This window comes from Pogona vitticeps, chromosome 1 (assembly GCF_051106095.1).
Source record: "Pogona vitticeps strain Pit_001003342236 chromosome 1, PviZW2.1, whole genome shotgun sequence".
Classification (NCBI taxonomy): Eukaryota; Metazoa; Chordata; class Lepidosauria; order Squamata; family Agamidae; genus Pogona; species Pogona vitticeps.
In genome coordinates this window covers 271,537,346-271,563,255 of record NC_135783.1, presented here as the reverse complement: position 1 = coordinate 271,563,255, position 25,910 = coordinate 271,537,346, and the positions used below count along the sequence as shown (strand labels likewise).

Below are 25,910 nucleotides of genomic sequence, written 5' to 3'. Positions count from 1 at the left end.
TGAACTTGCTGCATGTGCATGCTGTGTTGTTCCCAGGCATGAAGACAAACATTGCACACACTTGGCAGCTCACCATAACTGAAGTGTCTAATCATAATCTATACTCTCTTTTACAACAACCCTGCTCAGTTCTTGCAATCTCAAGCCTGAGGCTTTTTTTTAAGGAGTCAGTTCATCTCATATTTGGTCTTCTTCTTTTCCTGCTGCCTTCCACCTTTCCAAACATTATTGTCTTTTCTCTACCTTCTTGTGATGTGACCAAAGTAGGACAGCCTCAGTTTCAACACTTTTGCCTCCAGAGATAGTTCAGGCTTGATTTTATCTAGGACTCGTTTGTCTTTCTGGCAGTCCAGGGCATCCATATTTCAAATATTTTGCATCCAGGTTTTTTGCTCAGATCATAACAAATAAAAAAAAACTAGGCAAAAAATCTAGAGAGTTTTTTAAAAGAAGTATTTGGGGGAACAATGAATTAGAAATAAAATTAAAATTCCATATGTGAAGGGAAAGACAGAACTGACTGTCTTCCTGCTTCCTTTTCTGCTCCAATTACTTGCTTTGCAAATTCTTCTATATTTTAAAAATTATTTTCAACGTACAGTATCAGATTTGGCCCCTAGGAGGAACCTGAAAACATTCCTCTGTATTTTTCGTAATGATTAACGCATCAACAAGGACAGCACAATGTAAAGCACAGTAATGAATCGGGCAATGAGTTCTTTTAAAAAGTGCTCCCAGTTCTGTGATACAATATTGCAAGCTTCTGTAACCTTAGTGTATGTCTGTTGGTCAATTTATGTTTAAAATGTCAAGCTAAGAAGTTCAAAGGACAGATCAATCCCATCGAACCGAAATACACACACACTTATGCATCCTTTGCCTTCTTATACCTTGGCTTACACTCTGAGTAAACACAAGAAGTGAGCTCCATTCCTTAGATCTGTAAATTGGGGGGGGGGGGAGATGGACCTCTTAGCCACCTAAGAGAGAAAAGCTCTAGTTACCTAAGACTAAGCACATTAAACATAAGTAATCTCCCTTTCCCCAAATACAAGTCAATAACACCTGGTCTAGTATAGATTAGGTAACTGTGAATCTGTGTTAAAACTGTATTGAAAAGCAGCTGTTTGTAGATGTTGATCCTGTCAAAAGTTGTGTTTCATTTCAGTTCTTCCACATCACTACATAGGGACTGGAGTCGCTACTAGAATTTAGATGGAAGCCAAAAGAAAAATGAATCATTGTGCACATTTTGAGTGGAGAAAGGGAGAGTTCTGGATTTCCTGGCTTTAGGCAATACATCTTCAAGCCTAACTTTTTCCTTTAAATTCCTAAAAGACAAAAAAAATCCTTTGGTTTTAAGTCAAACTCTTTTTACGAATTTAAGTCATAAAGCAAACAAGAATGTTTTGTGAAAGCTAAGCAATTAAGATATATAAGTAAACTTTTCCACAATATTCTGCTAATGCAGAACTCTACTACACAAAACCTATATTTCCTTCTTCCATACTGCACTGAACAAGCATAATATTTTAAAAATCTTTGCTGCTTTAACACTAACACTTCATTTTAACTGTGTGTCTTCTTTTATTCTTACTAAATACATTTCAGGAATGCTTAGTTGTGAACCTAGTTGTAGTCACATCTACAGAGCTGCAATAAAGAAAATGTTTCCTTATTAACAGTGAGCCAGCCAGATGACTGTACAATATAGTTAAAATAGATGGAGGAGACATGTTTTTGAAAATCTCACCTCTGTCAAGGTCTCAATGCTGTCACTACTGTTTTTCAGACTCTGTTCCTCTGCACAACTAGAATACTGAAAAACAAATGATAAATCACATTAGTGGGTGTCAGAAGTATCAAACTCATGGAGAGGGTGGCAAGGGCCACCAACCAAGAAGGTATTAATAGCCTATTTTAAAAGTACTTTCTGTTTGTGTATTTTTTTCATGCACACACTTCCTGTACTTTTTCCCATTCTTGGGAACTACCATCCCCCCTCCAAACTGTTTTATAAGGAACGTCAAATTTTTTTTCTCATGTAAAATCCTTCCTCCCTACTCTTTGTAATGCAGGAATGTCACATTTTCGTGAGGATGAGAGACAAATGCACTGCAGGCAAAAAATGCTGAGGAATCAACCCCTGGTTCCCGAATGGGACGTTACTGGCAAGGGCAGAAAAAACAAGAAAATATTTACACTTTCTTGAGAAAACCTAACGCTAAATCAAGCCCTTGCAGGTAAGGAGAGGAAGACCGAGCGATTTCATACAAATAAAGGGTTCAACAATGCGAAGAGAAGCCAAAATGCTTACTTACAAAGTGTCCCGACCCCTCCATTTGGTCAGAGTGGCTTTTGGTCGCCATGGCAACAGCGTCTCTTCGTTGCCGGTCGCGTTTTCCTCTGTGTGCGCCGTTCCGTCGGGCCGGGCTAGAAACAAAGACCTTGTGCAAAACGTTCCTGTCAACGATGCAAAAGGAGTTTCTTTCCTATACAGTATTTCAACGTAGCACATTTTGCTCCTTCTACCTTTCCGGTCGGGAGATATTCCGGCAGGGTGCTTGAGAAAGCGACATTGCCTCCCACTGCCATGTGCGGCTTTCTCGCTTCTAATTGCTACGCGAGTAGCTGCTTCGTGGGAGTTTCCTTTGATGTCTAATAATTTCTTCTGAAAGGTAAGACTGTCCCGGTGACCGAGGCTCGTATATACGTAATTGTTTGGGTTTTTTTTTTCTTGTAACGTTGGCTCGAACTCTTTTCTTCCTGAAGCGAGTGATATATGTATTCTCGCTTCAAGAACTGCTCTCCCGTGTGGTGCTCACGGGCTGCTGCTCCACTGCTTTCTGTCAAAGAGCCTTTAGGGCTGTTGTTTTTTGTAAGAGACCGCCGAGCAGCGGGGCTGCCTCTCCTCGAAGCTGTCCCCAGTTGCCCTGTTCTCTTGGGCGAGGTAGACTGGGCTGTGACAGTTGCGAAGGTGAAGGGGTGCAGGCAGGAACCCTGGCACTGTGCTTGTAACATAGGCTAACTGACAACTCCGAAGCGGGCCTAGATCCTCCTCCTCCTCTCGTACATATATTCCTGTTATTAAATTAGTAGTTGTTCTTAGTTGTGTCTCTACTGTATTCGCGAAGGCTTTCACGGTTGGGATCTAAAGGTTGTTGTGGGTTTTTCGGGCTCTTTGGCCGTGTTCTGAAGAACACGGCCAAAGAGCCCAAAAAACCCACAACAACCATGTGTCTCTACTCCCAGACCAAGGGAAGATTAACCTCCTTTTCTCTCCCCTTTATCAACATCTTAAAGGGCTTTCAGCAAAGTTGTGATGTGCTCGGAAAGATAATAAGGCATGTCATTTGTTATCGCCTAAATATTTATTTATTTATTGCATTTATATGCTGCCCATCTAGACATAGTCTACTATGATAGTAGCTATGATGGCATGGTTTAGATGTGAATCCCTGAGATTGATTTCAAGGTACCAGTGTGGCTGTTTATCTCTTATACTGTACAGTATAGGCTTTGTCAAACTTTTTTTCTGCAGGATATCAGCAGGCGGTTTATTTGCTTATTTCACATTATTTAGCAATGCTAGGAGCAGTTAACGGAGTAGACTTTGTCTAAAAGGGCAGGATAGAAATCTAATAAATAAATAAATGAATAAATGAATAAATGAATAAATAAAAGATTAAAAATAAGTATAAACTTAACTTTATGGTAGTTATGTCTACCATAGATTTATGGTAGGTCTAACAATAGATGATTTTGAATTGTGGTTCTGGAGGAGACTCTTGAGGGTCCCCTGGACTGCAAGGAGAACAAGCCTATCCATTCTGAAGGAAATCAACCCTGAGTGCTCACTGGAAGGAGAGATCCTGAAGCTGAGGCTCCAGTACTTTGACCATCTCCTGAGAAGAGACGACTCCTTCGAAAAGATCCTGATGTTGGGAAGGTGTGAGGGCAAGAGGAGAAGGGGACGACAGAGGGCGAGATGGTTGGACAATGTCATTGAAGCTATCAACATGAAATTGACCAAACTCCGGGAGGCAGTGGAAGACAGGAGGGCCTGGCGTGCTCTGGTCCATGGGGTCACGAAAAGTCAGACACGACTTACAGACTAAACAACAACAATAGACATAACTATGACTGAGCTATATTGAAATAAAGTAAAGTCAGGTCATGGTAAATATCTGAAAACTCTTGAATTGCGAGAATCCTCAGTACCTGATAACTCTTTCTTTCTTTCTCTGGCTTGTGAAATAGCTACTGTTTTTTTTTTCCTGGTTTCTCCAGGAACCTATGATACAGGTAGAAGTTGAAACAGCTTAAATTGTCCTTTAGAACTATGCATCTGATTTGGTGATAACACATCTTGTGCAGTTGGAGTAGATAGGCTTCATTCATTTTGATTAATCTTATGGCCAATCACCTAATCCTAGTGGTTTCGGGCATTGGTGGGATCAACTATTTAGGTCAACCTGATAGCCATAGATGTGAAACACACCCTACGTAGTCTTCCACCATGCTGGGATTTATGTTAACCCTGAGACATCTGGTGGGCACCATCAGCTTGCATTTTTATCCTACAGTATCTGAGCATAGCACTAGTATCCTTGCATATACAAAGCTAAAATCAGATCTGAGCTTCTGTGGGTGGAGAATCTGCAAAAAGAGTTCCTGTTTATTATTGGCAAACTGCAGCCTCGTATAATTGAGCTGCAGTATGTCTTTTACTGTCCTCCTCAAATATTTAATAGGCAACTTCAGTCTCCTCAGAGTCAAAATCCCAGCTGGATTACTGTAAGAGCTGCCTTGGAAGGCATTTGGAGACTTCAGCAGGTTCAAAATGCTGCTTCCAGATTGTTAACTGGGGCTGGTAGCAGGGATCACATAACTACCCCCATTACATCCGCTCCACTGGCTGCCAGTCTGGTTTAGAGCACAGTTCAGAGTGCTGGTTTTAATCCATAAAGCTATAAATGGTTTGGGAGTCCAGGCTATCTCAAGGATCACAATTCCCTTTATGAGCTTGCCTGGGTATTAAGATTGCCTGGGTATTAAGATCCTCAGATGAGGCCTTTCTCTTGTTCCCACCATTTTCACAGATTCGTTTGGTAGGGACATGGGAAAAGACCTTCTCAGTCACTGCATCTAGACTCTGGAACTCCCTCCTCTGGAAGGGGAGGTTGCCCACATCTTTACTGTCCTTCCACAAATGAAGAAAAACCTTTCTTTTCAGACAGGCTTTCTCTTAGTGATTGGCTGTCTGAGAGGGGTTTTTAAAATTGAGTGCTAAAATAAGAACCTAAGAAGAGCCCTGCTGGATCAGGCCAAGGGCCCATCTAGTCCAGCTTCCTGTATCTCACAGTGGCCCCACCAGATGTCTCTGGGAGCACACGAGACAACTAGATACCTGTCTCCTGATAGCCCTCCCCTGCATCTGGCATTTTAAAGTAACTTCCTTTTAAGCCTGGATATTATACATCCCCAGGTTTAAAAGGAAGTTACAAGTAGCTTGTAACCTGCAATGGACTTCTCCAGAGATTCTTCTGGAGCTCTTCACAATCCCTTCTGGTCTTCACCACCTGGAAAAGTTTCGTGTCATCTGCAAACTTGGCCACCCCACTGCTTATTCCTGTCTCTTGGCCATTTATGAACAGGCTGACAAGCACCGGTCCCAGGACAAATCCTTGGGGCACACCACTTTTCACCTCTCTCCATTGTGAAAATTGCCCTTTGACACCTACTTTCTGTTTCCTGGTTCTCAACCAATTCTCAGTCCATAAGAGGACCTACCCTCTTATCCTCTGACTGAGAGGTTTTCTCAGAAGAGGGACCATTTCAAATGCGTTCTGAAAACCCAGATAGACAGTATCCACTGGTTCGCCCACGTCCACATGCCTGTTGACCTTTTCAAAGAACTCTAAAAAGTTTGTGAGGCAAGACTTACCCTTACAGAAGCCAGGCTGATTTTCCCTCAGCAAGACTTATTCTTCTATATGTTTTAAGATTTTATCTTGGATGAGGCTTTCCACTGTCTTCCCTGGGACAGACGTTAGGCTAACCAGTCTGTAGTTTCTCAGGGCCCCCCTCCTTTACTTTTTAAAGATTGGGGTGATGTGCTATCCTCCAGTCTTCTGGCACTGTGGCTGTTTTAATGGACAAGTTATATATTTTAGTTAAGAGATCTGTAACTTCATTTCTCAATTCCTTAATAACCCTTGGGTGGATGCAGTCTGGGCCTGGTGACTTATTGAAATTCAATTTATCTATTAGGTCTAAAACATCCTCTGTTTTAACCTGTATCTCAATTAGTTTATTAGTCAGGAGGGGCCTTTTGGGCAGTGGAATCTGCCCAAAGTGTTGTGAAGGCAGATGCAAAGAACGTATTTAATTCCTCTGCAATCTCCAAGTCCCCCTTTTCCTCCCCTTTCCTCCCTTCACTATCCAGAGGGCCAACCGCTTCTCTGGCAGGTTTCCTGTTTCTAACATATTTAAAGAAGCTTTTATTATTCCCCTTCATATTGCTTGCCATACATTCCTCAAAGTCCTCCTTTGCCTTCCTTGTCATCTTCTTACATTTCTTTTGCCAGAGTTTGTGTTCCTTTTTATCTTCTTCCTTTGGGAAGGATTTCCATTTATGGGAGGACCCCTCCTTGCCCTTCAAAGCCTCTCTAACACTGCTCATTAATCATGGTGACACTCTCTTGGACTTAATTGAGCCCTTCTTTCTTTGTGGTGTACACTTCCACTGGACCTCTGCTACTACTGTTTTAAACAGGCTCCATGTACTCTGGAGAGATGAGATTTTTTACCTTCCCTTTCAACTTCTTTCTAACTAATTTCCTCATCTGAGGGAAGTCTGCCCTTTGGCAGTCAAGGGTTTTTGTGTCATATTTACTTTACTCTCTCCCCCCAACATGCATGGTGAAAGAGATCGCAGCATGGTCACTATTTTCTAGCGCAGGGGTCTCAAACTGAATTTACCAGGGGGCCGTTGGAGGCAGAGTCTGGGTGAGGCTGGGCTGCATCAGATTTTCCACCAAGTGGAGCAAGAGCCCGAGGAAGCTGCCCAGGAGTTTCCTTAGCCCGGCTCGGCTCTGAGGAGGAGGAGGAGGGGCGCGTGAGCCCTCATTGCCATCCATGAGCCCCTCTGGCTCCTTCTTCACTGCCACCACCACCACCAGTAGCAGGACGAAGAAACAGAGAAGGGAAGGAGCACCTGCGACCACCTAGCCAGGGGTGGGGGGGGACACACGACATAAAATTTTAAAAAAACTTCACAGAATGGCCTTGCCAAAGGAGAAAAGCTCCCATCGGTACCCGCGAAATTAAACAGAACGGGGCGGGGGCCTACAGGTGCGTGCACGCATACACACACACAAACACACACGGAGGTCCGGCAACCTTCCTCTGAGGGACCCCCTCAAAAAAAGGTGCACTCAGCAGCAGCAGCTACTCCCACCACGACAGAGGAGCAAACTTTGCAAGGCGAGCCCAGGCAGCCTCCAGAGCCAAGGCGGCTGAAGCAGGATGAAGAGGAGGAGGAGGAGGAGGAAGCACCGCTGGGTGCTGAGGCAGCCGCTGGCCGGGTTGGTGCTGGGGCTGCCAAGAGAGAAAGAGAGCCAGAGAGCTGCTTCCCTGGAAGAGGTGGCGTCGGCAGCAGCTGCTGTTGGAGGCGCTGTTCGAGGACGGGCTGGGAGTGAGCTCTGCGCTCAGCCATTGCTCGGTGACGGCTCGGGGAAAAGAGCTGGCAGCGCGTCTCGCTCGCCGACGCACTCCCTGGACAGCGCCTCTTTCACCCTCCATCCGGAACTGCAGCCTGCCAGCCGGCAGACAGGCAGGCTGGCTGGCAGGCTGCAGTTCTGGATGGAGGGTGCAAGAGGTGCTGTCTTGGGAGAGAGCTGGCGAGCGAGGCGAGGCTTTTTTTTTTTACTCTTGACAGCAGTGGACGTGTGGGCGCTTCAGGAGGGGCAGGCAAGGTGGGGGCCGCAAACTATCATCCGACGGGCTGCAGATGGCCCCCGGGCTGCATGTTTGAGACCCCTGCTCTAGTGGCTTAGTGACATTCAAGTCCCTAACCAAGTCCTGAGTACCACACAATATTAAATCCAGAATCACCTGTCCTCTGATGGGCTCCATGACGCGTTGCTCCAAGGCATAGCCATTTAAGCATGTCAGGTAACCCAGTCTCTCTTTCTTGACCCGAGCATGCATTGGCCCAGTTGATGTTGTGCCTTGTTGTTTTGAATCTGTTTTTAGTATTGATTTTGTTTTCTATGTTTAGTGTGACACTTGTTTGATTCTTTTTAATGTTTATATAATACTGTTTTTTAGGTTTAAAATATTGTCTTTTAATGATATAAGCTGCCAAGGAAGTCTTTTTAAGGAGAAAGGTGGATTAAACATACAGTGGTGCCCCGCTTGATGATTACCCTGGTAGACAATGAAATCACTTGACAACGACGTTTTTGCAATCACTATAGCGATCGCAAAATGATGATTCAAATGGTGTTTTTTCACTTAACGACGAAAATGGTGTTTTTTTTTTGCTTTTTTCCCTGCTTCGGGAACTGATTTTTTGCTTCACAATGATTTCAAAACAGCTGATTAGCGGCTCTCAAAATGGCTCCCCGCTGTTTTGCTGACCTCATTTCGAAAGACAGGGAGTGGAAAATGGTCACCCTATGGAGGAACTTCGCTGCATGATCAGGTATTTCCCCCATTGGAACGCATTGACCAGTTTTCAATGCATTTCAATGGGTTTTTTCTGCTTGACGACGATTTCGCTGTACAGCGATTTTGCTGGAACGCATTATCGTCGTCAAGCAGGGCACCACTGTATTTAAAATGAGATGGATGGACGGAGAGACAGATGCCCTAAAGAGATGATCATTGTGCTGCAGAAACAACAAAGTGTCCTGAAAGACTAACCTTAAAGGTAGTTTAAAAGATTAGCAAGTTCCATTGGGTAGTTGACTACTGCTATGATCCACAGTGTTATGCAGAATAAAATTTGTTGTTCATCTTTTAAGGGCATCAAGACTCATTAGCTAATTCAGTTTGCTAGTTAGCACTAGAGTATCCCCATTGAATCAGTGGGGATTTGGTGAGTCAACTTCTCCATAATTTCCATTGATTCAAGTGGACTACTCTCGTTGCCACTTACTGTGCTAAAGTAATTGGCAACAAGAGTAGGCCAACACGGATGCTTATGGAAGAAGTTATTCACCAAATCTCTTATGTTCCTTTGATTCAAATGAGCTTACTGTAGTTGTAGGAGACAACCAGAGTAAGCCTGTTTGAGCCAGTAGAACCTATGGATGGGTTGATTCACAACTCCTCATTGATTCAGTGGGCCTGCTGTAGTGCAATTTACTGTGCTAAGCAACAGGCTTTCAGTCTTTGTCTAATATAGTCTAATATTTTTCTACCTATCTAGCTTCTTCGTGGGAATGCAGACCATTCCTACCCAATGTGTGAATGGCCCTAAATTGTATAGGCTTTTATAGATAATCAAATCAACTTGATGTATTGGAGCTTGAAACAGGCTGTCAGGCAGTGAAGTTATTGTAGTGGGGAGTTATTTGCTGTTTGTAACTAAAGCTGGGTACTAGGCTGGCAGGAGCATTTTGGAACAGCTGAAGATTCTAAACATTCTTCAGAGGCATTACCATGTAACTAAATCATGTGTCATCATAACCAGATTAGACATCTCCAGGAGCAGGCACAACTGGCACACGAGCTTTAATTGTGGAGTTGCATTCCTAATTGTAATTGAAATCTGGGCATGCAGGCTGAGGGCTGAATCTAGGTATACGTCCATGCTATGAATCTTGAGTTTTCAGTGGAAGTATGACTTCATCCAGCATAGGCTTGATTCTCATTCCCTGGTCTGCCTTTCCAGTTACCAGGAGTGTCTTGATCTTGTCTCATTTAATATTCATCTAGTGCATTACTGAGATCAGCTACTAGGAGGGATGAGTCATTGCAAAATGGGGCTTCCACATACCATCACTGAGAGGCAGTCTCAAAGAATATCCTGGATGATGGTATTGAAAGTCATCAAATGTCCAGCAGAAAACAATAAGAACATATTTCCCCTCTCCAGTTCCCATCATAGGTCTTTCTGTTGTGGAACTTTAGTTATTTCTTTTATTAGCAGAGTATGAGGTACAAAGAACAAACAGCAGCAGTTCAGAGAATAGCCCAGTTCTCGTTAACCGCCCCGTCTTTGTTTCTTCACATAAACTTGCACTTTCTATGATAAAAACATCCTAGAAGCATTTAACGTAGGGGTGAAAAACGTATTTTCTCACAGTTACCATCTGTAGGTGTAATCAGAGAGAAAAAGGGGGAATATAGAATCTCCACCACATGGAAGAGATGTCTTCCATGCCTGCTACATGCTTGGAGGTGGAAGAAGAAAAAGAGACTAACAACAACAACAACAACAACAAAAACAACACAAAGGAAGCACACAAACAGAAAGAGGAGGAAAGGGATTTGCCTCAATGCCAGAGGTGGGATAAAGAACTTTACCAATAGGTTAGTGGCAGAGGACAATCACATTAGGCTGTAAAAGCCCCTTCCACTGAAACCTTTTGTTAGAAAGCATGCAAAATCATTATTATCCCAACATTTTAATCAAGTCAGCCAAAGCGGTTTTTGTTCCATAAGCAAGCCTGAAACCAGACTGAAATGGGTCTTGATAGTTTGTCTCATCCAGGAACATTTGGCACTGAAAAACCATGACATGCACCGGCACTTTTCTCATGAATGGAATGACTTTTTCAGTAAAAGTGTTACCACCACCTCTTTTAGGCTAGCTGTAACACTCCCTTGTGGAGGAGTTTTAGCCTTTATCCCTATTCATTTATTAAGGAAGTATGTGGAGAACACAGGTGTTAGGGCAGTGTGCTAATGTTGCCTCCTATGTTGGCTCATTGAACACAGAAATAAGACTGAAAGAGAGAGACTTCTGTTGATGGCAAAGCTCTCCACGTTAGCTCACCCGCTCGCTTGAGGTTGTGCCTCACATTGAGGGACTGCCCAGACAAATCTGATTCTCTAGAAAGTTGCATTTATGCATTCAACATGACAGCAGAGAGGGTAATGCTCAGTGAGTGTGTGCTATAAACACACCTTAATGACTGAACAAGGGGGTCTGTTTTGTTTTTCAGAACTGAATCAATGTGCCTAGTTCCAGTTAGGTTGTCTGTTGGAGAGGTGACAGAGTTCTTTGTCTTCTTGTGAAAAAATAAAAACAAACAATTTTTCTGAAAATCTCTCCTTAGTATCATGATACCTCCCTATTATGTGGAGTTGATGTGGTTTTGCTTATTGAACACCACTCGGATAATTATTTTGCTGTTGATATATGTGATAATAAAACAATTTTCTCTTGTTGAGGATTGTTAGCAGTTTCTTGAATAAATTATGAACAATCTTATAAGGGACAGCTACATCTTCGTTGCGTTCATGCTGATATATTAAGCCAAGATAGTAAGTCACTCAGGAGCTACGGTGATTCTATATTGCTATTGTTTGTTATTTACTGAAAAAGTCTAGTTATATTTCAAAACACTTTGGAGGACCAGTTGCTTACCCAAGTCTTCTGAAACTCTTTCTTCAACCTTTATTGCTCTTCAGGAAAGAGTTTTCCTTAACAGTTCAGAAGATGTGTCAGATGGAACAAGTGCCTTCTGTGGTTGTGCGTGTCATCATCTCCGTTGCTTGCAAGTGTCATGGATATTTGTTCACTCTGTCTTCCAGTTCTTTGAATCATTGTCTCCTTGGCCCTAAACTTCTGTGATGTGTGGTTAATGAGAATGAGAAGCTGTCATTATCATGTCAGCATGTTACAAAGGTTTCCTCTCTTTTTTTGCTGTTCATTAATGTAATGAGCTGTTACGCATTGCCTGACACTATTATATTATGTACTGAAGAGAGGCATCAGGATTACGATTTTCTTTCGTTAAGTACAGTGGAAGATAGTTCTGTTTGCTTTCTTGTTTTTTGTTTTTTCTCTCTCTGTTTCTGTTGAAAAATTAGGAAGTAGTTTCATAGGATCTTGTACAAAAGTTTTTCAAGGTTGCAGTCGAGTACATCCTGATAATAAAGTTGAAATCCTTTCCACCCTTGCTAAGGAATAAATGTCAAGAATTTAGTGAGATTAGTACTTTGTAATATACAATGTGTTGAATACTTCTTGACAGAAAAATTCTCAGTTGCTGGAACCCTGCTTTTAGACACTTCTAAGGCTAGATCTTTCAAAACTGCTCATCAACTTCTAAGTCCCTCCACCTTCAAAAGTGATGGCAGCGGTGTATTTTCTAAGACATAAAAACCTGAAACTCAAGCTTCTAGCCAATGTACTGGGAAAAATACTATCATGAAAAAATTTTAAATTCCAACCAGTATGTTATTATACTTGCCAAGTATAAAAGTAGGGCGTGGGCATGCCACGTTCTATGAAATCTGGTGTTACTTTTGGGTTTTTTTAGTCTTTACATTACTATATATTTTTGGTATCTACATTACTCTAGCAAGTGTTTTGGAAGTCTCATTTATTAATATAAAACTTTCATAGAATTCTTAGCGTTTTCCCTCTTGTCCAGCTTCATTAATTTCACTATGCATCACTTTCTAGCTAGTTTTGAATTAATTTCATATTTTAAGATGAAATGTCATAACTCCAAAAAAATTTCTTCTGAGAAAACTTAGAAATTAATTTTCAGCCTGCTGAGTCTGTGAAACAGGGAAAGAAAAAAATGGAAAGAATATTTCAGGGGAACCCTACAATTACCATTTTCATCCTTGTATTGACAATGTTACTGTTACTCTGCTACTTGCACATGTTCATAAGCATTAGAGCTCTTGATTTTCTTTTGAAAATATGTTTATTATTTTGTTCTTGTCATTAAAACAGATATTAGGAATTGCTTCATTGCTTAGCTATGTGATGGCTTTGAGAGAGCAACCGCAGAAGGACTGGTACAGCATTCTTGGTGCAGGACCATCAGATAGTCTAACAGACTTGAAAAGAAAATATCAAAGACTGGTATTATTGGTAAGTATATTTTAAGTCATCTAGAAAGCAAATAAATATTTTTAAAATTACATTTGTTTAATGAATATTGCATTAATGGGAATGAGTGCAGTACGTTATATTATGTGTGCAGGTGACTTAATAGAAAGAACTGAAACTGATTTCTTTTCATCTTTTAAATATACCTGACCATTTTGTAGATTTCATGACATTCTGAAAATGCACAAGAATATGCTTTCTGTTTTTCAGTCACATGTGAAATGAAAATACTGCCAAAGAATTATCTTCAAACTTGTAAATGATTCTTTATCTTAATTAAGGAAACTGTCTGACCTTCCCTACTGAGTTGTACCATGAAATGAATCAATCAGTGTTTGTGACTTCACAATTTGCTACCATGGCAGCAATTATAATGTCACTAGCACTAGACTGGCATTACTGGATAAATTGAGCATGAGGCTCTGAGTGACAAAGATTGTTTTCCTCACTCCTACAAAAGCGAGTTGTTAAACTACAATAATGGGATTAAAAAAGAAGTATGAAGATTTAAGTTTTAATTTATATTAGCTTATCTGTTTGTAGAATGGCTTGTGTAGTTCTGTAGCATCACTTCAATTCTGATATGGCATAGACTTAAGAGCATACAGTATAGATATGAAAGTATGTGGCATGAAATTGATCAACAGTATGTTCTGCAGACTGGTGTAATGATTTAATGTAAGAAGTGTTATCATGGCTTGATGCTAGTTGCATCCTTCTTTGCTTCTGTCTAGTCTGTAGGTACAATTTGACAGTGAATTCCACAGTGTTACAGATCAGTATTTCTCAACATATCTAACCTATGCCTCTCTTTAATAAAATTAAAAAAAAACCTGACACGCTAAAAACTAGAAAATCTTAATGACTGCCTCCTGGAAATAAAAAAAATTACCATATTTGCCGGCGTATAAGACGACTGGGCGTATAAGACGACCCCAACATTTCCACTCAAAATATAGTGTTCGTTATATACCCGCCATGTAAGACTACCCCTCCCATTGCCTTTTACCCCCCCCGGAGGGGCCAAAGAGGGAGGAGAAGGAAAGCAAGTTTCTGGGGCGGGCTACCAGCTGGCCCGAGGCAGAGGCCAGCGCCTGCTCGCTTGCCTGGCCTCAGGAAGTCTCCTTGGGAGTCCAGTGCGGCGACGACACTGGCGATGAGTGGGGCGGCGCTGGCTTGTCGCAGGCGCCGTTTGCTTGCCAGCTTCTCTCCACCTGGGCAACATGGTGGTAGGTCACGGGGAAGAAGGAGGCGGCGCTGCTGCTGCTGCTTTCCGTGAGGGCAACTGTGTGAGGAAGTGACTGAGCCGGTGGGGACCAAGCTCTGCCTACTTCCTGGGCTGGGTTCGCCTCTCCATGCTGCTTCCTGCTGGGCCATGCGGCACCTGAGAGCCGGAGCCGCCCGCTGCCTCCTTGGGAGAAGAGGTGCTGCCTCTGCCTCCTCTTCCTCCTCCTCTTCCTCGTTCACCTCTCCTCTTTCCTCCTTGCACTACGTGCTGCCCGCTCTGGGTGCACCCGGCGTATAAGATGCCCCCCCGGAGGCATGCTTTTCAGGGCAAAAAAGTCATCTTATACGCTGGCAAATACGGTAAGCACCTTTCAAGCCTGCTTTCCACAACAGTTTTGTTTTACATTTGAAATACCATGACTGAAAACAAAGTATTTGTAATTCAGAGAAAAAAATTCTTATTTATCAGAATCTTCACTTTTTAAATATTGCCAAATAAGTGTCTTCACTAACTGTGGGTGCGTATCAGCAATACAGTGCTGCACAGCCACGCACCTCTGCAGCTTGGAGGGAATGGTGGGGGGAACATTAATAGACTCTCAAATACCACATCTTGTAGAAATCTAAAACAGTCTTTAGGAAGAAAGCCCCAAGTTTTCTCCCTCTGAGTATTTAACCCTCAAACTTTCCAGGAAGCATTTAGCATGTTTATGGGCCCCAGAGTACTCCTTGTCTTATTTTTTATTTGTTTAATCGTTAAGTTATGTCCAACTCTTCATGACCCCATGGACCAGAGCACGCGAGGCCCTCCTGTCTTCCACTGCCTCCCAGAGTTGGGTCAAATTCATGTTGGTAGCTTCCAACCATCTCGTCCTCTGTCGTCCCCTTCTCCTCTTGCCTTCACACTTTCCCAACATCAGGGTCTTTTCCAGGGAGATCTTTCTTTTCATGATATGGCCAAAGTATTGGAGCCTCAGCTTCAGGATCTGTCCTTCCAGTGAGCACTCAGGGTTGATTTCCTTCAGAATAGGTTTGTTCTCCTTGCAGTCCAGGGGACTCTCAAGAGTCTCTTCTAGCACAATGTAAAAGCATCAATTCTTTGGCGGTCAGCCTTCTTTATGGTCCAGCTCTCACTTCCATACATCGCTACTGGAAAAACCATAGCTTTGACGATGCAGACCTTTGTTGGCAAGGTGATGTCTCTGCTTTTTAAGATGCTGTCTAGGTTTGTCATCGCTTTCCTCCCAAGAAGCAGGCGTCTTTTAATTTTGTGGCTGCTGTCACCATCTGCAGTGATTGTGGAGCCCAAGAAAGTAAAATCTGTCACTGCCTCCATATCTTCCCCTTCTATTTGCCATGAGGTGATGTGACCAGTGGCCATGATCTTAGTTTTTTTTTTTTTTTGATGTTGAGCTTCAGACTGGTTTTTGCGCTCTCCTCTTTCATCCTCATTAAGAGGTTCTTTAATTCTTCCTCACTTTCTGCCATCAGAGTGGTATCATCTGCATATCTGAAGTCGTTGATATTTCTTCTGGCAATCTTAATTACGGTCTGGGATTCATCTAGTCCAGCCTTTTGCATGATGTATTCTGCATATAAGTTAAATAAGCAGGGAGACGATATACAGCCTTGTTGTACTCCTTTCCCAATTTTGAACCAATCAGTTGTTCCATAGCCAGTTCTAACTGTTACTTCCTGTCCCACATATAGATTTCTCGGGAGATAGATAAGATGGTCAGGCACTCCCATTTCTTTAAGAACCTGCCATAGTTTGCTGTGGTCCACACAGTCAAAGTCTTTTGCATAGTCAATGAAGCAGAAGTAGATATTTTTCTGGAACTCTCTGGCTTTCTCCATAATCCAGCGCACGTTAGCAATTTGGTCTCTAGTTCCTCTGCCCCTTCAAAATCCAGATTGTACTTCTGGGAGTTCTCGGTCCACATACTGCTGAAACCTCCCTTGTAGGATTTTGAGCGTAACCTTGCTAGCATGTGAAATGAGTGCAATTGTACGGTAGTTGGAGCATTCTTTGACACTGCCCTTCTTTGGGATTGATCTTTTCCAATCCTCTGGCCACTGCTGAGTTTTCCAAATTTGCTGGCATATTGAGTGTACCGCCTTAACAGCACCATATTTTAAGATTTTAAGTAGTTCAACTGGAATGCCATCACCTCCACTGGCCTTGTTGTTAGCCAAGCTTTCTAAGGCCCACTTGACTTCACTCTCCAGGATGTCTGGCTCAAGGTCAGCAACCACACTATCTGGGTTGTCCAGGACATCCACATCTTCCTGGTATAATTCCACTGTGTATTCTTGCCAGCTCTTCTTGATGTCTTCTGCTTCTGTAAGGTCCCTACCATTTTTGTCCTTTATCATGTCCATCTTTGCACTTTAATATCTCCAATTTTCTTGAACAGATCAATGGTTTTTCCCTTTCAATTATTTTTCTCTGTTTCTTTGCACTGGTTGTTTAAGAAGGCCTTCATGTCTCTCCTTGTTATTCTCTGGAAGTCTGCATTCAGTTTTCTGTAACTTTCCCTATCTCCATTGCATTTTGTTTCCCTTCTCTTCTCTGCTTTTTGTAAGGCCTCATTGGACAGCCACTTTGCTTTCTTGCATTTCCTTTTCTTTGGGATGGTTTTTGTTGCTGCCTCCTGGACAATGTTACGAGCCTCTATCCAAAGTTCTTCAGGCACTCTGTCCACCAAATTTAGTTCCTTAAATCAGTCCTTCACTTCCAGTGTGTATTCATAAGGGATTTGATTTAGATTAAACCTGACTAGGCCAGTAGTTTTTCCTACTTTCTTCAGTTTAAGCTTGAATTTTGCTATAAGAAGCTGATGATCAGAGCCACAGTCAGCACCAGATCTTGTTTTCGCTGACTGTATAGAGCTTCTCCATCTTTGTCTGCAGAGAATATAATCAATCTGATTTAGGTATTGCCCATCTGGTGATGTCCATGTGTAGAGTCACCTCTTGTGTTGTTGGAAAAGAGTGTTTGTGATGACTAGCTTGTTCTCTTGACAAAACTCTATTAGCCTTTGCCCTGCTATGTTTTAAACTCCAAGGCCAAACATACCTGTTGTTTCTTTCATCTCCTGACTTCCTGCTTTAGCATTCCAGTCCCCTATAATGAGAATAAAATCTTTCTTTGGTGTCAGTTCTAGAAGGTGTTGTAATTCTTCATAGAAGTGGTCAGTTTCAGTCTCTTCAGCATTGGTGGTTGGTGCATAAACGTGGATTACTGTGACGATGAAAGGTCTGCTTTGGGTTCGTATTGAAATCATTCTATCCTTGTCTTATACCTGGAGGAAATGGAAAACTGAGAAGAGGGGTATGAAATAGAGCAGTGGTTCTTAACCTTGGGTTACTCAGGAGTTTTGGACTGCAACTCCCAGAAGCCTTCACCACCAGCTGTCCTGACTGGGGTTTCTGGGAGTTGCAGTTCAAAAGCATCCAAGTAACAAAGGTTAAGAACCACTGAAATAGAGTACCCAGAAGTTATCATGGCTGTTTAGCTGGTTAGAACCCTGAAAAGGAGCAATGTTCCATACTGGAACTTTTCTGTGAGAGGAAAGTAACCCTTGTTAATATGTTTGCTAAAAAGTGCATTAGTATTGTGGCCTTTAGTTAATAGTCACTCACATTTTTTCCTGTTCAGATTCTGATTTAAAGAGTAATGATGGATTTTATTTTTTACATTTGAAGCATATATTTTTACATCTATTAGACTTTGAAATCTAACAGTCACTTTGAGCTTGTAAGATCCACAGTGTATGCTTCATGATGGACAAAGTTTTTCATTATTATTATTTCACCAGAACTCTTGTAGGGATCCTTAGATACTTCCTAGTCATTTAAGACTAAGCAGCCTTCATGGTGTGTGTGTGTGTGTGTGCGTGCGTGCGTGCGTGCGTGCGTGCGTGCGCGAAATCATTCATTCGTTCATTTTTAAAATCTGTCTTTCTACACTGCGTGACAGAATATAACATGCCTAAAATTGTCCGTTAATATAATAATAAACTATTTCTGAGGGGAGACACATTCCCCAAACACGAGAATCACAATAGAATTGATTGTACAACTAAACCCCAAGGAAGTTTACAAATTTACATGAAAGGAACTGCTGTGGTCTCAATAAAAGCAAATTTATAAATGTGTATGTATGAACCTTTAGATGTAGATACCCCAGGATATAAAGGTCTATATGTGCTAACCGAAATTACAATTTATAGTGCAATTGTTGACCCTTTTGTTCTTTGATAATCCCCCACCTATTTTGAACTGAATGTCTGTTGAAATTTAAATTGCAGTAATGGCCAGTTCTAAAATAACAAAGTTTAGAGGGCTTGATTTTTCCTAAAATCAGAGTTTGTCTGACAGTAGGATTGTTGTTCAAGTTGATAGCTGTTCTGTTTGAAAGTAATAGACAGGCAGAACCTAGGGGTGGCACAATCACATGGAGATGTTTTTAAGGCAGCTGGTAGATCTAAAATTAAACCTGCCAGCATTGATGAGATTACTGCCAGTTGTGATTGGCTTGGATTATACAGTTAGATTTTGTTTTCTTAAAGTTGATATATATACTTTAAAATACAGATACAAATTTATTGAGTCCATTCGAAATATGAATTATTTATCGCTATTTTAAAAGTATTGTAGTTGAAAGATAAAATGTGAATATATGTTACAGTTTCTGAAATGTTACCATTACAGTTTCTGAAATGGTAACAATGTGTTCCTCACAGTAGATGTCCAAACATGGATGGTTGCATCCATTAATGGGAATATGCTCATGCAACAAATCTTTTTGTTTTTCTTTATAGTCCCTTGGCAAACATCCCCCCCCCCCAATTTTTTTGTTCAGAATAGATTTGTGATATGTGTAAGGGCTGCATTGGGCGGAAGAATCAGCTTTGCTGATATATATTATTGTTGCATTTTATTTAATGACTGATGAACTTAACTGAGCTCCCCCTCCTTTTCACATTTGCCTACAATTTGACTTGCATCTTAATCAGATTAATCACAATTTTATCAATTTGATAACAAGATTCTCCCCCGTCTTTCCCCTGTGACTGAACAGTCACTGTGATGTTTTTAAAAAGGGCTTATTTTGAGTATGTCATTGCTCACTGTGAGTGTGTTCAGAAAGAGTATTTCTAGAGAAGGAGTAACTTTAATGTGTTAGTGAAGCTGTTTGACTTGTGTAAGATACCATTAGATGGTATCTTACACAGAGCACCAACTGAAGAACAATGTGGATTCTTGAACATCATGGACTCTTGACACCAGCCAAATGGTACTGCAGGCTGAGGAAAGCATCCATCAGGTAAAACTATTGATTTGGCTTCAGTTTTGGCTAAAATTGGCTCTGATGAAGTCTTGCCATGCTTCTGAGTTACCTTCTGTGTTTCCCTAGTCACAAAAAATATTTGAGTTTCAAAAAGCTGAAGGGCGAGACAAGGGGGGTGCAGAGTGCTTGATAATCTTTTGTTTAAAGAGTTGGGTGATAAATGCCACACTGTTGGCTGAGGAAGAGTTTGAAACATCTCCCCACAAACCTTTTGCAAATTGTATCTGTGTCCATCTCAGGAAGCTAACCTGACCCCAACAACAGTCATGAGTAGAGATGAAGGTATTCGTATATGAATACAAATACCTCTGCACAGGTGGACATAACCGTCCACTCACCTTCCACTGTTGCCGCTATCTCTGCACTCCCTTCCTGTCTGTGAGCCACTCCTGGCGGGAGGACAAACCTCACTGCAAGGTTGAAGAGTGGCTCGCAGACCGCAAGCTTTGGAGTGATTGGGAGTGTGGAGCCCATAGCAACAGTGGAAGGTGAGTGGACGGTCCGGCCCAAGGGGTCTGGACCCCCGTTATGTCCACCTGTGTAGTGGTATTTGTATACGAATACAAATACCCCCATCTCTAATCATGAGACTTCGACACTTTAATAAAAGTATATAATTTTCTGAACTACCCTGAGGAACTGGATGCTCAACCTGGAGAAGAATTATCATTGAAAGTTAGCTGTCTGTTGCTTGCTTGATTTTTTTTTAGTGCTCTAATAAAGGTATCATCTGCTCCTGAATTTGTATTGTTTGGAGACCACACTCTTTTCAGATTTTTTTTCTGTTTGACCGCATGTGATTGGATTTGGGTTCATCCCTAGTGGTTTCTCTTTTTACCTCTTAACAAAAGAGGAGCCAGTTGTTGCTGTCAATATATTTCTATTTAACTAGAACTGAGGATTTTCAACAATAACTTCTATGAGCCCACCGTCACCCAACAACAGAGGAAACTTTAACCAACTGTCTTTTAACTCTTTTGTTTCAGGAGTCTCTAGAACCGTGGTATTCCACAAAATCTATCCTGGCCTGTAGGTCAGTGTAGGGGTGTGTGACGACTTACACACACGCTCCTGCAACAAGGATATTGTGCCCATTCCCCTTTGGTGCTTCTCTCCTGTGCTGGATTTGCCTTCTCCTCCTTCCAGGGACCTCCTTTCTTGCTATTACTGTCCATTCCATTCCCTCTAGTTAAGCTAGTTGAACTGTAACCCCTTCTCTTTCTCTTTTATAACTTGTTAATCTCTGCTAACATTTCCATCTCTATAGACGCCAACGAGAATCTGTACAAACCATAGCGATAGGCTCCACAACCCATATAAATATGAAAGAAATTGGTAAAATGCTTTAACAAGGTTTCCTTGCAAGACTATTAAGAAGATAGACTCTGTGTTGTAAATAGAGATGGGGACGAATAACCAATTTGGCGATTCGTCCTGCTTCGTGATACATCAAAGCTGATGACCCACTAAGCACGAATCTCCTCCCAATGAACTGACGAAGCATGAATCGACAACCAGAGGCTGTCTAAAAAAAAGAGCTGAGCCTCCCATCCCCACAGCCTTCCTGCCTTCCCACTACTCTTGTCACCTCTCTACCTGGGCTGCTGCAGTCTGCACCACCACTGCCACTGCTGCCACCATCCATGGCGGCCTGTGCTATGGAGGCATCCTCACCATCCACCGCCGCTCGCTGCAGTGGTCTCCAGTGTTATGGCCTGTCTTGAGGGAATCCCTGCCCTAAAAGAAGCCACAGCTGCCATCTTTGCAAAGGGTAGCCAGTGTCCCTTACGGCAGGCCATGGCTATGTAGGCCACTGCAGCAGGTGGCAATGGATGATGGTGGCACCAGGCAGTGGCGGATGGCGGCAGTGGCTAAGGTAGGAAGGGGAAGGGGGATAAGCTGTGGGGGTGAGTGACTATGGGTCCGGCTGACTGCCTATCAGCCCACTGATCATCGGGGGCATAGGTAGAATGGAAAGGCAATAGGAAGAGAGGGAAGGCTAGCTTTCCGTCTCTTCATATGGGGGATGAATAAAAATGGACAAATATTCATTCCTTCGTATTTGGTGGAGTCTCTGGAACTCACGAATATGAAGGGATGAATATTTAAGGAATCAGCGATTTTTAACGAATATTGTATTTCATTTTTATTCATCCCCACGTCTAGTTGTAAATCTTCCTGAAAGCCTTTGCATATCTCTTGCTTATGGCAACACTAGCCTTGAAAGAACCTCACTGCTTTGCAGTGGCCATCAAAGCCTATTTCATTGATAACCACAGACAACTTTCCATGGCTCCATTTATAGCAGAGCTCCTGTTTTGGGTCCCATATTGAAGCTAGATGCAATGTATTTTAAGTGCTGGAGTTCACTGCAGTCTTGTACATGGGTCCCTTAGGCTTTCAGTAGGTCTTGGCCGTATCGCATGTTTCATGTTTCAGTTGTTCAGTTCTGCCTGCTTAGGATTTGTGCAGAGATCTCTTAACTAATTCAAGAAATTTTGGTCCCTTTCTTGCCTAATAATGAATACTATATTAGATGGCATATCAAGCATTTATGTTGAGCTTCGAAAGAGATCTTGGAAATAAAGAGAGGGAAAGAGAGACAGGATGGGGACAGGGCAGAGGTGGTAGGAGAAAGACAGTGTGGAAGGAAAAATGATCAAGAGGTACAGAAGCCTAGAGTGAGTAATTCCAGATCTATTGGAGAAAGAGACATGGTTCCAGCCCACATCAGTTTGAACCCATACCCCGTGTGGATGAGCTCTAAACATAGAACACATGACCTATGGCCTGGGGACACATTTGGTCTTTGTGCAGCTCTTCAATCTGAATAGGCCTCACCATATATACTGTATTTTTTGCTCCATAAGACACACTCCCCCCCCCCAAAAAAGGGGGGGAATTGTGTGCGTCTTATGGAACAAATACTGTAAAAATGGTGCAATTTGTGGACATTAACAGACCCCCCAGAGCCCATGCCGCTGTCATACGTGGCTGGGTTCTGTACTCCCCCCCCCCACTGCCAGTCTTTTTTTACCCTCCCGACTCCAAGCACAACCCAGGAATCTCTTTTGGGTTCCCACTGCTGGCAACGAAAGCTTGACTCTGCAGGGAAAAAGGTGAGCTCCGCCTCCCATCTTCCACGCCGCCGCCTCCGGCTTCCCCCTCTCATGCCTGCCACTGATATTGGTTCGTTCAGCACCAGGCCGGGCCCCCACTGCCACCATCGCCACCATGCTGTCCTTCTCCTCCCCTTCCAGGACATGGCCTAGGAGTGCTTCCGGACCACGAGCAGTCAACTGATGAGTCCCATAGAGATGATGGGCTGGCTGGGGCAGTAAGGGAGCTAGTGGCTTCCTATCCCTGATGCCTTAGCAGTTGTAGGCACACACACGAAGACAGAGCGTACCATTCTCTGAAAGGGGGGCAGAGTTTTACTTCTAGCGATCGTGAGTTCTTGGGGTTTCCAGAAAACTAGAGTACTCAAACCTTTAAGTCTCTCCATTTGTTAATGACAGTGGTAATGGTTCTTAATGCCACTGCTGACTGCTGTTCACTTTACATGGTTCAAATGTTTTTCTGTTATAGTTTATTAAATATTTTATTACACTATTTGGTTCAGAATATTTTTTTCCTGTTTTCCTCCTCTAAAAATTAGGTGCATCGTATGATCAAGTGCATTTTATGGAGTGAAAAATACTATACTCATTCACCTGCTGTTTTAGGAGCAAGAAAATGGCCGTCTCAGTAGAGACTTCTTGGAGATTCAGGAAACTTTCACATTAGATGATCCCTCGGTCTTAGCAGACAGGGAAGATTGGTATTAACTGGTGTTAGAGGCCCAGCTATGAAGCATGGCAGTCTTCTAGATCACTGGTTCTTAACCTTGGGTTACTCAGGAGTTTTGGACTGCAACTCCCAGAAGCCTTCACCACCAACTGTGCTGGCTGGGGTTGCTGGGAGTTGCAGTTCAAAAACATCCGAGTAACAAAGGTTAAGAACCACTGTTCTAGATAGTTAAAAAAACTTTTTAAAGATAAGATAGAACAGGAAGCCTGGTAAGCACCGAGTGTTGTGAATCAGAAATAAAATTCTTCTCTTTAAGTAGTTCATACTATGGAAGTTGGTGGCCAGATTCACCTAGATGAGATGTATATTGTGGGATGCATTAAAATAAATTATTAGTTGATAGCTACAAGAGCTGTTGCAGCAGGAGTGTGGCAAAGCAGAGAGATAATTTTTGTTGCTTCCCTGCATAGGTAGCACAGAGTGCTATCTGAGTTTTTAGAGTGGTCCAATAAAGATAACATTACCCTTTCTTTTGAGGTACTGTACCATATTTCTGACTTAAACTATGGAATTTCCTAGCATCCTAGAAGTGGAAAGGCACTCCATTTCATCCAGAGCCTTATAAAATAGAAGTTTTGGTCTGTTTCCTAATATCTGCAGAATTCCTTTGAGAGTTCACTCTCCAGGGAATTCTTGAGGCTCTTGAGAGTCCCCTGGACTGCAAGGAGAATAAACCTATCCATTCTAAAGGAAATCAACCCTGAGTGCTCAGTGGAAGGACAGATCCTGAAGCTGAGGCTCCAGTACTTTGGCCATCTCATGAGAAGAGAAAACTCCCTGGAAAAGACCCTGAATTGGGAAAGTGTGAGGGCAAGAGGAGAAGGGGACGACAGAGGACGAGATGGTTGGACAGTGTCATGAAAGCGACCAACATGAATTTGACTCAACTCCGGGAGCCAGTGGAGGACAGGAGGGCCTGGCGTGCTCTGGTCCATGGAGTCACAAAGAGTCGGACACGACTAAATGACTAAACAACAACAGAATTCCCTTGCATTGTTCTTTTGCATGTTTTGTAGCCTATCCTCTTTTAGGACCTCCAGGAGATGTTTTTCTTTTATTATTTCTTATGCTTTCCCTGTGTGCTTGTCTGTGCAAGCCACAGAAGTTGGTACTTCATTCGAGCTCCAAGAAAAAGGGGAAGTACGAAAAGTATTGTGACTCAGTCCTTGCAGATTCTCCTTGCTACAATGGATAGGGCACAGAGGAGTGTTCAGTGGTTCAGAAAAACTGTGAATTAAAATTATGAGAATTTGTTCCTGAAAAGTGATTCTCAGAGAGCTTTAAATTAGTTTCTTTCTTCATTTTTCCAATTAGTGTGATTTAATTTAGATATTTTTAAAAAATTCAGCAGAATAGGGTTTTTACTTGAGCCGAAATTGCCAAATAATACAAATGGTATAAACTTTATAAACTTTTAAAGCACATTCTGATAAGTTATCAATGATAACACTGCAGAATGAATGGGGTGTATGGAAATTACCCTTCAGGGCATTATTTTCCTTGTCTTATGGGTCAAGTTAATTGTTTCTTTAAGAGTTGCACAATTTCACCAAAACTTAGATTACATGTCATGGAGAGAGTTGTTTCTTACCTGTTGATACTCAAGTTGAAGCTCTGCCTTTTGATACCAAAACACAGCAATTAACCATTACTTCTGTTGCTAGTTCATTAGAACATAATGGAAACCAACATTCTTTTCTCATCCATTTCTTTAACAGCTAAACATTTCTTATTTATTAATTGCAACTCAGCCCTGATATTGATGACTTCTCTGTGGCAGAAACAAAAATGTTTTCTTTACCTCTATTTGTGTATGAAGGTCTAAATCACTTTGCATTTGAAAAGAAGCTTTCCTCAAAGGTATCTGGTATTCACAGAGTTTGTTTACATCAAAATGTAATGTGTTGGTGTAGTGATTGCAGAAGAATGTGTATGCATAAAATAACCCAGCTAGTATATTCAGCTTTGACAGAAATAGAAAATCCTTTCTTAAATGTTTTTAAAATATGTTGCAGAGTTTCGTAAGTTTTTTGTAGTCATTCTTCACCTGTAGGACCCCAAATGGAAATGTGACACTGGTTGGGCCTACAAATTCCACACCATTGACATAAAAACACTTAAATTTTTTCTATCTTGAACTAATTTTTAGGGATTTAGACATTTTTAAAGTAGTTGTGGAAAGAAGTGCTGTGGTTCAGCAAAGCTCAGCAAAAAGCAGTCCTAGTTAGCATATAATTTTATCTTCCAAATTTTACAATAGCCATGTTAAATAGGGAATTTTGCAATTGGGATTATTGAGAAGGAGGAAGCTCCACTGAAGTTGGTACTTTGGGAAAACAAAACTTCCTTCTTAGTGTCCCTGTTTGGATCTCTCCTTCCCTCATCTGCCAC

The 25,910-nt window shown here is 42.0% G+C and overlaps 2 protein-coding genes and 1 long non-coding RNA gene across 10 annotated transcripts in view; 2 read left to right on the top strand and 1 right to left on the bottom strand.

Annotated features, from left to right (window-relative positions):
- The window catches only part of DCDC1 (doublecortin domain containing 1), a 443,661-nt gene extending 441,202 nt beyond the window's left edge, over window positions 1-2,459 (bottom strand). For 2 of the 5 annotated variants that reach the window (XM_072985843.2, XM_078384021.1), the window contains exons 1-2: window positions 2,322-2,459; window positions 1,754-1,819 (exon numbers count right to left, since the gene is read on the bottom strand). In XM_072985843.2, the coding sequence (XP_072841944.2) occupies window positions 1,754-1,819; window positions 2,322-2,369 (114 nt within the window). In that variant the 5' untranslated portion in view covers window positions 2,370-2,459. Of the gene's footprint in view, window positions 1-1,753; window positions 1,820-2,317 lie in introns of all 5 variants that reach the window. The other 3 variants (XM_072985844.2, XM_072985845.2, XM_078384022.1) reach the window with 3 other exon arrangements.
- On the top strand, window positions 1,772-2,195 carry LOC144586151 (uncharacterized). The gene is made up of 2 exons (XR_013540911.1): window positions 1,772-1,904; window positions 2,079-2,195. It is a non-coding gene; the product is annotated as an uncharacterized LOC144586151 (long non-coding RNA).
- An 82-nt stretch (window positions 2,460-2,541) lies between the features above and the next one.
- DNAJC24 (DnaJ heat shock protein family (Hsp40) member C24) overlaps window positions 2,542-25,910 on the top strand; it is a 110,504-nt gene continuing 87,135 nt past the window's right edge. For all 4 annotated transcript variants that reach the window (XR_013540910.1, XM_072985855.2, XM_078384026.1 and 1 more), the window contains exons 1-2: window positions 2,542-2,678; window positions 12,929-13,069. Coding sequence is in view for 3 of the 4 variants with exons in the window: in XM_072985855.2 (XP_072841956.2) it covers window positions 12,962-13,069 (108 nt within the window). In the remaining variant the exon portion in view is untranslated. The remainder of the gene's footprint in view (window positions 2,679-12,928; window positions 13,070-25,910) is intronic.